General features: G+C 38.5%; 1 protein-coding gene across 6 annotated transcripts in view; it reads left to right on the top strand.

Annotated features, from left to right (window-relative positions):
* LOC111834110 (protein diaphanous homolog 3-like) overlaps positions 1-15,004 on the top strand; it is a 190,002-nt gene that overhangs the window by 154,597 nt on the left and 20,401 nt on the right. For 4 of the 6 annotated variants that reach the window (XM_072700476.1, XM_072700475.1, XM_072700477.1 and 1 more), the window contains 2 exons: positions 809-904; positions 1,309-1,368. In XM_072700476.1, coding sequence (XP_072556577.1) covers positions 809-904; positions 1,309-1,368 — 156 coding nt within the window. Of the gene's footprint in view, positions 1-808; positions 905-1,308; positions 1,369-2,243; positions 2,336-15,004 lie in introns of all 6 variants that reach the window. The other 2 variants (XR_011982953.1, XM_072700478.1) reach the window with 2 other exon arrangements.

Here is a 15,004-nt window from a genome sequence, read left to right as displayed (position 1 = left end):
AATGGGGATTTTTGTAGTGTCTTAACAATGACACAATCAGCACAATAGTCTGTTGACAGTGGGGCTTATCATTCCAGTGAATAAACCTAAGAGATGGTTCATCCTGGGGGTGGATCCATCCATCTTCTAACCTCTTATCCTGGTCTGGGTTGCAGAGAGTAATACCTTGTGTACGGTTGTAATAACAACCACCAATTTACTCATTTACTCTGAAACTAAAGAAACAACTTGCCTTAAGGTAAAAGAGTAACTCGAATTCCTTTTTTTCTTTTTACTAACTTTTAACCATGCAAGTATTGTTCTGTTTGTTTTTTTATCAAGCAGTTTATACAGTTTTACTTGTAATATTGAAGCTTTGCTCTTGGCAAAAAAAAGTTGCGGGAATGGATGTTCTAATTTATTGATTTGCTGTGCTCCATGAAAATCCATTTCTTGTGTGAGTCTCATTCCTAAAAGCAAAAAGGGACATTAAGGTAATACAGTGGGAGTCTGAGAGGAGTCAGACCTGAATGCAGGCATTTTGACCTTGTAAGGACACAAGACTTTTCTGTGTACAATGCAATGGCCCAAGGTTACTCGGTCGAAATTCAGTTCACTTTATTGGATTGTCACCACAAAAAAAACTGGATGCGGAACTGGATTCGAATTTGGGATACAGTCGTGGGCCTTTTTATATTTGACAGAGTGACTGTGTATTCTAACATTCGATTTCAACATATAGAAATTTTGAAAGTACACTATAATGGAGAATCAAATTTCCATATATTTCTATATATATTTTTCCTGAACTTGTTCTCTGGCCCTGTAGAAAATGATGAGACGGGAGTGATGGATAGCCTGCTGGAGGCCCTGCAGTCCGGAGCTGCTTTCAGGGACAGGCGCAAGAGAGCGCCCAGGCCAAGAGGTGAGTCCTCCACTGTCATCGACTCTTTTGATCAACATGCTTGCCTCTCCTTTACATTGCATGAAGTATGTGCTTCATTATGAATAGCAACGGTCCCCAGGGGCTGTTGTAACACCCCAACAATTATAACAAATGTCGCATGAATACTTAATTTGGCTAGTGTCAGTCCTAGATTTAACTGAGGATGTGAAGCAGCAGTCCACTGACCAGACACACATGTGTTTCAGTTGCTTGGCCTCCGTAGTCTCTCTTAATGGCCCGCTATTTTTAATCATTATCAAAAGCCTTGTGTGTCAGCGTTAATATATGCAGTTCAACTTGAAAGTGCTTGCAAAAAGGCTCAATGCACTGTAAGAAAAACACATTACTTGATTGTTACATCTTTTGTTCAATGATTTTTACAGATCCCCGGCAAAGTCTCAGTCCAACTTCTCAGAGGCTTATTCTGAAGTCTTGTAACCATGGTAAAATTGACCGAATGTGTATTTAATTTAAACAGGTGAACATTCACCATCTAACACATCCTGCTTCCACTGAATGGCAAACTAACAGTTTTCTCAGCTTTGCCTGCGTGCTGTTTGCCTGCTGTATATTTTCTTGAATATTGCTCATGCTGACGACTAACCCCCCCCCAGCAATCAAGATTATTTAATATTTCAGTTTGACTCATGTTTGCCACATAAATTTGAATAATCTTACAGATGACAGCCATTGCTTCACAATAACGGTGGCAGCCGGGAGAAAGAATTACATTTTCATTCTTTGCTTCAGCATGTACAGCAGAATTCAAATGTTGTACTATGGATGATTAACATCAATGTACCGTGGATACTGAGTGCTTCCTTATAATGAAAAGATTTTCACTCCAACAGTACCTGTAAAACGTAACCGATCTTAATAAATACAGCTTAATAGAATATACTTAGAAAATGGAGGACAAACTGTTACATAGCGTATCGTCATGCAAGAATATACATTGCTTGAGTAACAATTCTAAATTTAATTTCCTTGCTTTCTTTAATGATATATAAATATAACAGTTTCATTAGCAGTAGATGAGCAGCAGCACTTTTTGTGTCAATAGGGACACCATATTCCACTCGCTTGAGGAACTGAGAAAATTATTCATAATGTTATTGCAGTTATTGCCTTTACTGCAGAACCCTCCAGTGTAGTGTATATTAATACATTTGTGTACATTTATCAGCCTACGTCAAGGATAGCTCTGATAGCCAGAGAAACATTCTATTCTGGTATGACTTGTGAGGAATTCTGGGATGTCTAATATTAAGTTGGAGAATATATATGATCCATCACAATGACAGGACTGTCATTGTAGGTTGCACTCGGATGTCCGACAGCAAAAATAAATGAAGGCCACAGTGTATTCAAGTTCCTGGGTAGCGACTCAGAAGGGAGGACGATTTCCAGGTGATGAATACTGCTAACCAATGCTGCTGCCTCTAGGAAAACTAAACTAATCAAGTTGTGGGTTTTACATTTTAGCTGTAGGCCTGCTTGGCTTTCTAATCATGCATCAATGCATGTACAGTTACGGTACATCTTTCACACCAGCCACTGTATATTTTTTTTTATATGTTTAGCACTGCACATTATCGCAAAACAATTATTTTCCTGCGAACAAATTTTGCATCCAAACCAGCATGAATTGCACCTTGATTTATTTAATGCTTAGGAAAACATAATTGTGATTTTTATTTACGTATTTATTATTTTGCTGTATTTGCTTACTTGATTGGATCAGTGGCTTTTATCTGTGAGTAACTAATCTCCAAGGTGGTTCTCTGTCCTTCATGTCCTCCCTTAAAAAGGTAAGTCTCTTACAGGATCTGCATTTGGAAATACTGTAATCATTGCCAGATATTACTAATAAGAGCTTAATATTAATGTAATGGCCTGTATCAGTTAGTTTCAACTTGTAGTCCAAGTGGAAATCACAAGAGCAATACAACAGTACTGAGCTTTATTGTAACCCATTAATGGTGCCTTTTTGATATTATCTTCATTTGTGTGGCCTTTACATTGGTGTGGGGGGTCTCATAGAGTGTTCCTTTTCCAATTAAATCTTTTATATCATTTTTAGATGCAGATTTTGAAAGTGTAAAAGGCATTTCCTAGAATAAATCTTCTAGAAATTAATTTCATTGCAATGAAAATACTTGCTTCTCAAAAAGTAAAGTGCTTCAACCAAATTACTGACTGAGTAAAGCAAAGAAAGCACAAATGCTCCATGTAAAAGACACTTCAAACCTCTTCTCTATATTTTTTATCCAAAAAGCACCATTTATTGCAATAAGTAAGGGTCAGTGCAGAAGCAGTCATTCATTGTGCTTTTTTTTAACTGGCTGCAGAGCCAAAGAAAGAGCGGCATGCAACGGCAGGCGATTACCCCTGCATTTGACAGCATGTAATGCGCGATTCAGGCTGCATTCCACCCCCTTATTCCCCGCTTATTACACATTTGCCTACCATGTTTGTACCTGAGGATGGTATTTTAGATTTAAGTCCCAAAAATACAGTTATTAGTAGAACTACTATTAAACATACATACTGATTTAAATAGCACGTTGATTTACTACTGTCATTCACCTGACTGGCAGTTATAGAAAATTAATTGCCATCTTTCTGACAAACCAGATTTGAGAATTCAGCAGGGCTGTAGTATAGTAACTTTTAATGGCTGCATTTGTACACCAGAGTAAGTTTGCATTAGTAGGCATTTAAATATAGCAAGCGGAGGTAGAAAATACTCTATATTACTAGCTGACTTTCTGGCCTTTTACAAGACTTATGTCAGGACTTGCTGTTGTTACTGTATGGCAGGAATTAGATATGTGACCTTTAAGCTCCCAAAAACTTCTGCCACACAACAGTGATTGGAATGAATTCTGGAAAATGGTGTTGTTAGTTTTTTGCAATTGAAATAAGACTATGTAAAGGACTTGGAGGAGCCATCTATAGTGAGCATGAGCATAAAAGCATTGCTGCACTGTGCAATTCATACTTCAATAGTTCTTTAGGCCAGTGTCGCCTTGTCACCTCTTTAAAAATAAAGAAATGCTTGTCTGTTTGAGAAGTAAGTTCTGCCATGTAAGTACAGGGATACAGTTAAGCATACAGTTTGAGGACAATATGTTAACCATGCAATGGGAGCACAGGGACACCTTTTAACACGTAGTAATGTGGACAGGGGCACAGTGAACCATACAACAGGAGCAGAGGGACACAATTAAGCACAGACTGTGAAGGCAGGGACAGGGTTACAGGTGAGATAGAGGCATGGGGCACAGCTAAGCACACAGAAAAACACAGGCTTGTTAGCAGACAGCTCTGTCAGCATGATTTTCATTGGAGTTGAGAGACCGCAGCTTGGATAAATGTAGGTGTTATTGCACTGTTATTATTTGTCCCTGTCACAGTGCCTGCACTCAAAATTGTTTCGGCAGGTGTTTCTGGATCATGTGGTGACAGTTTGGTATAGCAGCATTTTGAAAGAAAAGATAAACCCTCCTTTGCTATCTGTGCAATCCGCCTTTGGAATGTTTAGTATAGTTTACATCAAACATTACTGGGTGATTGTCATTCCTTAACTTTGTGCCTAGATTAGGTTGTTTTTTTTGTTTGTTTTTTCTTTTTTCTTAGTTAAATTGATAAAAAAAATATGCATATTCAGTGTATGTGTGGGTAATGTTTATTTTACATTGTTGGGACCAAACGTACCCCACAATGTGATTAAAAACCTGTTAATTTGAATTTGTCGGGACCATTTTTCAGGAACCCACAAAGATCTGTGAATGCAGTCAAAAAAAAAGTCTCATATTTTGTTTGGTTCCCATGTGGTGGTGTGTAACCTTGCAAAATTGTCATCCAAATGATGAAAAAATGTTGCTGTATACAGTGTGTTTTGCGACACCACGAAATATACGATAGAACATAATATGAAACGATAGACGTTATTTCATCACCCGGTATATATCGTCATATCGCACAGTCCAAATGTATGTATTGTCTATAGTGTGGGATATACTGTAGGAGCTGATTTTGCAGCAGAACCTATCATTGGGTCTGTGTACAATTCACAGCCTAAATGGGGAATCAGCATCTGTCTTCCAAACCGTTTTAATTGATGCGACATGTCATTGTTCTCAAAGTTTGACTGTCAAAACTTTTGATATATTTGTATTTTTCTACAATACATCTTCCACACATCACGTAGGCCTGTGTGCTTTTCATTAGTGTGACAGATTATTACTGCAAACTTCTGTTCACTTTTAAAGGACTGTTATAGCAGAGAAGTTGCATGAAGCAGAATTAAATTAAAGTGAAATGCAGTGTAATGCCAAGCACTTTTAATGGAGAACGGGAGTGAGTATGTTTTCAGCATGAAACTCAGAATTTAATGACCTAGGGCTTGGTGACTTATACGTGACCAATCAGGAGGTTTTTGTCTGTTTTGTGCTCTTGCCAGTTTTAATGTTCCACAAGAAAAAAAAAATGCACAGGATGTTTGACCTGTTGCTACCAAATGGAAATGGTGCCTTGAAATGCAGAAATAGAGCAGGATATTATTACGATGGCGATCTAATTAAGTCAAACCCAGGAGAATTACTGAATATTAATTTTGCTTTACAGTACCTTAGACTGTGTTACTTTCTCTGATTTCTGCAAAGCCTGACACTAACGAGCATTGGTACACGGTCCTACAGAAACAGATATCTACTACTCAAGTTGAAGAACATGGCTATAGGTAATACATTATTAGATCCCACTTTAAATAATTGGATACAGTTTTACATATCTAACCCAATACTTGAGCCTGTATGTTTAGTTATAAATAATTTTAGGGGAAGTATTTACTAATAACCAATTAAGGACAGTAGTCAAAACTATTTTGGTCACAGGCCAGAATTTTCTGGATGCTGTTGGGTAAAATAGGTGGAGTTAAAGCAAGTGGTTCTCTATCTGAAACATCTCTCTTTGTACTGGTGATTATATCAGTTTGCAGAAATCCTTCAGGCGTTCCAAATACGCCTCATTAAAGACATGAAAAAGCTATTATCACCTTTGTAGGAAAAGCGTTCTCTTTGCTCAACATAATTGGCCTTGCATTTTATATGGGATTCCTTTTGGATTTTCATCATTGCTGTTCATGTTGAACAAATTAATGTTAACATGAAATAGGCCATGAATCCGCAGAGTTGCCAGTCTAGTACTGGTATTGGTATGTGCCTCTAATTTCCAGAAATGGGTTGACATGCTTCTGTCATATTGGTTTTAACATAATCCTTAGCTGAAGGAACAGTTTGCAGTTCCTCACTGTCACATTAGTTCATGTCCATCAAATATCGGTCTCCATAGCCACCTTGGTAAAAAGTGTGGTGGAGGTCATCTTTAAAAACAGCCATTGCCCACATGGACGGAAAAGGCATGTCTAAAGTGAATTCATGAAAGCTTACATTACATACTATATTTTCTAAAAACTAAAGAAACCAAGTTAAGCTATTTTAGTGCCGTATTATGCTTTACAGGTTTTCAGTGATGGTACAGTGTAGAACTGGCGTGATGGTTAATTTTATAGTGATAGATGCCATGAAAGTCAATGGAAATGATCTGGATTTTTGGAGTTGATTCCGGTCTGAAGAGTCACACTTGACATGTGCCGCTGCCATTTTTCAGCTGGAAAAACAAACCTAGTATAGCTATGAATGTATAATATCTGAGCAGATAAGAGTGAGCGGACGCCTGGGCAGAGTGAAGTGAGCATCTGTACATAATGGAAGGTGAAGCTCGGAGAGATGAGAGCTGCAAAGGAGAATTGCGGTGGGTTTTTTCACAAACCGAAACCAAGCTTCAGGCGAGCAGATCACCTGATTCCTCTGCCTTTTATTGATTCCACACCGGTTTAGTTGTATAACTCTGTAGACAGATTTTATCTACACAGCAGCTTGTGAAGTGATAAGCGTGATCTATGAATTGCATAGTTATATTTTGTTTTTATGGAATTGGCATGAAGCTGTTGGCATCACGGATAAGTAGCGTGGTACTATTGCAAAGCACCCGCATGACGTGGCTGATCTACCCTTTCACAGCACAGACACAAACACTCTGAATTCTGAAAGCACTTTGAAGTTTGTATTTATTTCTGTCCAGGATAAAGCAAGTTAACATTGTTCGGGGCTACTTTTCTGAGATTAATAATCTGTAGTTGCTTTAATTGAATTTTATGCTCGGTTTATCTTTGCATGATGGGGTGATCTGTCCCCTCCCGCTTTCTGCACACTAATCTTATCTCTGTGACTGCCTTGCCTTTTCTGAGAGAAATAAGATTTACTGCATTTCCTTTCAGTGTGAATTATTCAAAGAACCTCCACACCTGTTACAGGCATCAGATGAGTTTTTACGCCAAATCAAAATCGGCATTATCTGTAGTCCGGTGAGGGAAAAATCTGACTGAATATGATAATGGCAGTGACCTGGGATCATGGAAAGGATATGGTGCAAGAAATGCCTGCTGAACACTGTTGTTGATCATCATTTGCACATGCAGAAAACTAGTTATTAAATAAGGTGAAATATAACAAGGTATGGCAATAACCGTACTTAAATAGCATTCAAATTATTTATTTATTATTATGTGGGTCATCTGAGATCAATGTAATGGTCCAAAAGCATTTATTTTATTTTATTTATTTATTTTTTTGTTGCAATTCTTTGTTTCCATGGTGACGGCTTCTGGTAAAGTCAATGGCAGGTTCAAAAGAGCTGGACGTGCAGAGGAGTATAAACTGGCACGAGCGGCCATCGTGCCCCCCGCCCCCCTTTCCTCCTTAGCCAGTGTTGCGTGAGCAGGTACAGTCAGTGTGCATAAATGGAGCTTATTCAATGTCAGCGCTGGCCACAGGCTGTTCTGCACTAACCGCTGACACGACGTTCCCGAAAAGGACGGCAGTGCCGCCACACCAGCGCAAAACGCAGGCCGAATGAGAGACCGCGCTGGCTGACAGCAGATCCCTCTGAGACAGGTTTTAATCAGATCTCTGCTAGTGTGTCCTATCCCCCAAGCCTGCCTTCCTGCTTCTTGGCATCATGTCCGAGTGTCTAGGAAAGGCAGCTAGTGCGCTCCTGGCCCGTGTCTACGCTTAAAGTTGCTATGGCCTCACCTGCAAATTAACGGGAGGTGTATATTTCACAGAACAACATATTAATAAGTAACATGGCTTAAATATTAGTAGTAAATAATTAATGTAAACAAGTGCAGTATACCATTAAATGGGTTTCTTTAAAGATAATACAATTTCATGTTCCCATTTGTCCAAAATCTCTAAAGTGCATTTTATTTATTCATTTCATGTGAACCGTCAAAAGTTAGCTGCCACTTTATATTCAGACTCTGTCTGACTGACTGACTGACACTCTATACTGAAACCATAACATTTGTCCAGGGGAAGGTTTCCCCATGCCAAATTTAGTGCCACAGTAAATTATATGTGCTGGACACTAAGTGCTTTCATTATCAAGTGATTGTGGTTACTGTTTATTAAACTCCGTTCCCCAATTACATATCCGTGTGCGTTGGGAGATGGGCTAATGGACTTTCGTTCCTAGAACATGGATGTAAGTGTAGCTGTTTAAATAAGCACTGGTGGTAAGAAATTGTACAGCTGAAGTACCAGGCAGAACCCACTGGTATAATATCCAATTTTCTTAAACAATAATATCTGTGTTAATAACAGTTTCCCATTTGGAAGTAGGAAATGATTATTTTCAGTTTATTTCATCGTTAGAGACAAATGAGAAAATAGGCAAATGGCCTACAGCTATACTGGAAACCATTAATCGGCGTATGTGCCAGCCTTCTCCGAACGGCCCAAACAGAAACTGCCCTGTCATGAAAAGTAAACTGAGATATCAAAGTTTCTTTGGGTGACAAAAATTAACAAAGTAAAACGAATCAACTAAAATCCTTGTAATAATGCAGGACAAGCTGTGAAGCACCCTTGCAGATAATCTTTTTAGATGATGCACCAGTATCTGTGCAGTGAATAATGGAAAAGTAGGTCCTCATATTATTACATTCTATTATGCTTTGGTTATTGGTGTCTTTTTTTTTCTTTTTTTTCCATTTTCCGTGCAAGTTATAGAAAAGGTTAAAGGTGCAACAGCCTTATACTTAGCAATGTGACATTTTGATGTTGCTCAAAACAGAATTTTGAATGACAAGATTGTGAAGTAATCCAGATGAATGTGTGTGCTGTAAGCCTGTAGTCCAGATCCCGTTTACTCATGCATTTTATCTGCTGCTACGGTTTGGTTGTATCTGTAAGGATCTCACAATGTGCCATGAAGACTGTAAAGTGGTTTTCAAATGAATATTGGGGATATAGGGCTTATGAAGTTGTGTAACTTAGTCCAGTTCCGCAGCGACAGGCTATCATGAGTGAAATCTCATGCATGATCATGCTGACTGAAAACCTACAGTAGTTCTTAAGTCTTTATTTGAGCATATAGAACAAGTGAGGAAGCACAGGAACAGGAAAAACAGTATTCTTCACCAGAACTCTTTTAAAGGCTAATTGTTTGACTTTCATGTTTAAAATGGGAGATGATGAGCACTGAAAATAGATCATGGAGAGTGGCCTCTCTCTGATCTTTTCCTGGCAGTGTGGGAATGGGAAAAATGGGGGAAAACCCAGGTCGAACATCCTGTTTTATGTGCAAATGAAATGGAACACATTGTCAGCCTATATAGGCTCTCTGGCCTCACTCCTGTCGTTTAACCATCACTTATTGCTAATCCTGTCCTAATTCCTTGACCCAAAAAACTGATTTATGAGGGAGAAAAACAACTGATGTCCTTATAGCTTAATAGCAGCATTGTGATGTTGTAGTTGTAGCGTAGCAAACCAAAGCATGTGTGTGTTAAATCTAGCACACAGAACACACAAGATTATTTTAGGATAATTTATTTTTTTGTGATAGATCTTACAAAGAGTGTGAATAATAAGTATGTCAGATTTTGCTTTTGTGTTAATTGCTGATTGTTCAGCATTCAGTATCTTAGTATGTACTAAATAATTATAATTACTGACTTGTTGCATGCTTTTTCCCATAAAGTATTAAAGGAATGTCTACAGATTCAAGAATATCTCTAGGTAATTCAAAAAGTTTCACCAGGTAATGTTTCCTGTAAAGTTATATTTGCATATAGAAATGGGAACATCAAAGACCATGACCCTTGTTTCTCAGGAATTTCTCAGTAGCTAATGTGTCCTGTTTATTAAGGAGTGAACAATGAAGGAATGCTGTGGTTATATAAAGATCAGGCGTTGCTCATAGGTCTTAAGTGCACAATGCAAAACTTTGAGCATTAAGCAAAAACAGATGGAGTGAGGAAGACTGACAGCCTCTCTCTGACTGATGAAATTGCAGCTGATTTATGTCAGATGTCAGTAACAGCAGAACTTGGCACCATATTTCCCGTCAGATGAAAGCTCAAGGTAGGCAAGAAATATCAATCACGTCTCATCTGCGTAAGATATTGGCAGGCATTTGATGGCTTCATTGAACTATAGTTCCAGATGCTACAAGGCTAGTGCATCAACACACAAAGAAAAAGCGACAGGACGCCTTAAAGGCAATGGCCTGTTTCTCTCAAAGTGAGAGGCAGGGAAAGGTTTGGTCACAGGAAGGTGAGGATCATAGCAGAGATTTTGTATAATGAAGGTAAAACATACTGCATTGGGGTCATGAAATTAAATGCATTTTTATGGAACCTATGCATTTGCCTGAAGTGTAGAGATTCATACACATACAAATAACACAAGAGTGAGGTCAGGGGTTTGTATGTGATCCTCTTAGGTTTGTGAAGAGACTCCATATGCATCAAGGTGCAGCACAAGGACAATGACTGGTTTTTGGGAAGCAATGATTTATCACCATGCAGTTCAGGAGTGAAAATGCAGTACAAGCATCTAAGAGCTGAATGCTGCATGATGTTACACTATTACACATTGTACATCTGTGGTGATATTTTAACTAAGTTAAAATAAGAAATTTTATACTAAAACAAAAACTTAAGAAATTTGAATTAGATAATATGGCTGTATATAACAAATGTCAGCATTTCTCCATTTTATATAGAATCACTTCAGTTTAATTTGCTTCCATCATTATATATGTCAGACTTGGCCAAATAAGCAAATCTTAAAAACCATTTTCTGAAACCAAGCAGGTCTAATGACAATGACGATGACGAATCTGTGATACATGAATCTGAGATCTGAAGGAGTCAGCTGATGCTGTGGCCGATACTGAATGGAAATTGATTTCACAGTCAACAGTACCACGCCGTAATTAAAATGTTATAGCCAGATAAGCCTACATGTATTTTTTGGTTTGTTTGCAAATAGTTTTTATTCTGTTTTATTTTACCTGCGAATTTGTAGGCCTGATGCTGAAATATATTGTGTTTACATGTTGCAGCGTAGACTTGTGTAATATTTGTTTGTTTATTTAATTGTTTGTTTATTTCATGCACGGAAGTCTATCGACAGGACTTAATTATTTGAAATAGCCTGCTTTTCAATTAAATATCGTATACGTCTGTTGCCTCAATGTCACTCTTCATGTAGCCTACCTATCTGTGTTTTTAAGTTCAATTATAAATGGCAATAATTTTTGACTGGAATTGCTCCCATTAGACCGGGGCATTGAAATTTTCCCACATACGTTGATCAGCACCAATTTTATTCTATTGGAAACGCTGGCTGACAATTCAGTTTGTGAAACATATAATACAGCTGCTTTGTCGAGCATGGTTTTCAGTACAGGGAATTCTTATGCACATTAAATCCTTTGTAATGTGACGTGTGTTTATTGGTTGTGGGAGAGACATGCATTTGTGTAACAGAGAAATATGTACAGTATTACGTTGTGTTAGATTACCAATTGAAAAGTTTGCAGCGTTAATTTTAGTTAAGTTTATCACTGAAAACCATGGGTAAATTCATCCAAAAAGTGAAATGAGTATGAATATTTGTATCATTATTTAAATTAAAAATGATACACAATCAAATTTCTACTGCATGTTTGATTTGATGGTGCTTAAAGAACAACCAGTCAGATCTCACTAAATCAGACTGGCTCCCTTCGGTTTGTTAAACACTGCTGGGGATTGGTGTTCATTTCAGGGGCATGATGAACAATCATGTCAGTAAGCAAAGCAAGATCTGTGCGCTATTGGAAGTGTCACCCTGTAGGATCTCAGAACATTAGGAAACACAAGTGACACAAGGCTTCCTTAAGGAGCATTCTTTACAACTTTTTACAGGAGTACCCACATGGTTTCTCTGCTTGAAGTGTTTGGAGATCATGTGTGCAGAAATTTGAATAAATGCTTTTTGTGTGTGCTCGACGTCCCTGCAGCCAAACAGGCTAAGGAACACAATCAGTGTTTTACCCCTTGTCACCTGGGACTTTGTGACAGCTTTCCACTTTCAAGTCTCCTTACTCTGAAATGGCAGTCGTGATTGTGTCTGTAGGCTTTTTAGCATACGTTCAGTGTCTCTGAGCAACTCCTCCAGTGCTTCTGCAGACTGCTGTGCCAAAGCTACTTTCCAGCAAGATTGGAGGAAAACAAAACAAAAAAAAGTAATGCTAAGAAACATATGCATTTACCAGGAGAGATTCCTTTGTCATCTGCTCAGAGCACTTCTTCGTCTCTCTTAACATTTAAAAAAAAAAAATGGTAAATCAATACCATGAAAGCAATGCATTCTGCCATAGATAAATATTAAAGCATCTATTAATAGAATGAAAATATTAAATACTTTGTGAGGAATTAGGAGGCACAGTTGTTTAAAAGATATTCTTGGAATACAATTAGTGCGTTCATGTTCTTGGTTTCTTGGACCTTCGACCTCCATTAATCCATACCCTGATTTCCAACTAAACAAGTGACCCTGCCAAAGAATTATGGCGCACCCTTTCTATGATGTAATCGAAGATGACTTAATAGCTTTGAATCACTGAGTGAATAAAAAGGCGTGGAAAAACATTGACTTTTCTGTGTTCTGGTTCCCACCCCCCATGATGGGCTTACAAATTGGACTTGCGCACTTGAATTCCTTCACTCAGCCTTGTGCAATCAAAGCTCACATTCGTGTGTCCAGGGCATGAGAATGTCCTGCATTCTTGGCGGTGGCATTCAGTCTCTCTCACTCCAGCTGAGCTCATATTTTGAAAATATTCAAATGAGTCATATCATCAAGTCATAGTTGCTACAAATAGGGCTGAACTATTTATTGATTTGAAATCGAAATCGCGATTCCAAGCAGCGCTTTGTTTAAATTCATTACTTTTAATAGCTTCTGTGATAAATGTTTATGTTTGAGTGTTCTGTGCTAATTAAAAAAGTAATAAATACATATTGGAAGCAATTTGTATCCTTGCATTAGAATATGAGCCAGTTAATATTTTGATAGTATCTCGTGGTAATGCTATGTCATACGTTTTAAATCTGTTAGACACACAATATTTAATTGAAGCTTAACTTCTAAAAAAATTGTATCACAGATCCTATTGTAATATCTGTCAGAAAAATCACGATTAGATATTTTTCCCTTCAGCTCTGCTACAAAATGTAGAACAGCTGGAAAATGTCCACCTTCTGTCTGTTGTGTGCCTGTTGTGTCCAGCCATGGAGTAGCTAATCACAGGTGTAATGTGCCGATCCTAAGCTTTCAGAACATTGTACTTAAGCGGTGCCCCAGCTGGATAGGTAATGTAGTAGGTACTGTTTGCTCGTTTACCAAGCAGACAGGGTGCTCTGTATTCAGAGAGAGTGACGTGGGTGGCATGTCCGGACACTTTTCCAACCTCTCACTTCTCACCATAAGGACGGGAATAAAGGACCACAGTGACCTGACTAACGGAACTGCCCCCTACTGGCCAGTGATGAGGAGGCTGTGAGGAGCCACCTAATGCTGAACACTGAGTGTGCAAGCTGAGGACTTTCCTGACTTGCTCTCTTTGTATTAATCCCTAATGCTTTTAACAAGTGGGAAGAACAACATTACTCAACTCTAAAATACAAGAGTCTGTCCACAGGCAGCCATTAATTCTTTTTTTTTTTTTTTCTTGTGAGCTTCTCAACTTCTGTGCTCAGCAAATTAGAGTCAGTACTACTCTGAGACTAGTGCTCTATCTATCTGTTTTGCCTTGGCCGCCTTCAAAGCTATAAGATTAATGGATCTTGCGTGTGATCACAGGGATTGCTGTTGCTGTTATTTCATACCTGAAACTGGCTTCGCTTCCAATAAAGCGTCAGCAGAATTTTGCACCCTTCACCCAGGGTGACAAATGGCATTTCTGTGCTGGTGAAGGCACTGAAGGACTAAACACGACTTTCCGTGGACAGTTTACATGGAGACAGCTAATCTGTTACAATTTCTGCAGTTTACCCTGAGTAGTTGGGGGTGGGAACATAAAGCTTGGATTATTCCGCACTCATACTCGCCCCACAGATTGAGAGTAATACTGTGCATATTAAAGGAGATTAATTGCTAATGATTTTCCCAATTGCTCTATTTCCCTCCATGCTGTAGCAATTTAAGACACTGTCAGATTTTATTCCCCTTGACTGAGGTGGTACTTTTGAAGTATATATGTGAGCGCCTTTCATTTTGTGTTGTCTGGAGCAGTGGCCTGGACCCATTTTGTTTTAAGATTTTGTAAAGCTTTTTCTGAAAGGTGTTACTAAAGCAAAATTACAAACCATGGAATAAATTAGCTAGTGAGATAAATGGTGCTGCTGTTTCTCTTTGGGGAAATGCGTAAAACATGAAATTTGTCTTTTTTGTGCCAGTACATGACCTTAAATGGGTTAGAATATGGGTAAAGATTATAGGGACCATAGAGAGCAGTTCTGTTTGATTTCCAGTTAAAGTGCTGCACATTAACACTTGCCCTCTGGTCCAGTGCTGTCTCTGAGACTGCTGGGCCAGCTAATCACACCCCTAATGGCCCACTGGTCCAGTGCTTTAGAATGACTGTTTCCCCCTACATTGTTTGTGCTTGATG

Source organism: Paramormyrops kingsleyae, chromosome 16 (genome assembly GCF_048594095.1).
Source record: "Paramormyrops kingsleyae isolate MSU_618 chromosome 16, PKINGS_0.4, whole genome shotgun sequence".
Lineage (NCBI taxonomy): Eukaryota > Metazoa > Chordata > Actinopteri > Osteoglossiformes > Mormyridae > Paramormyrops > Paramormyrops kingsleyae.
Note: the sequence above shows the minus strand (reverse complement) of the source record. Positions and strands in the feature narration are given on the sequence as shown.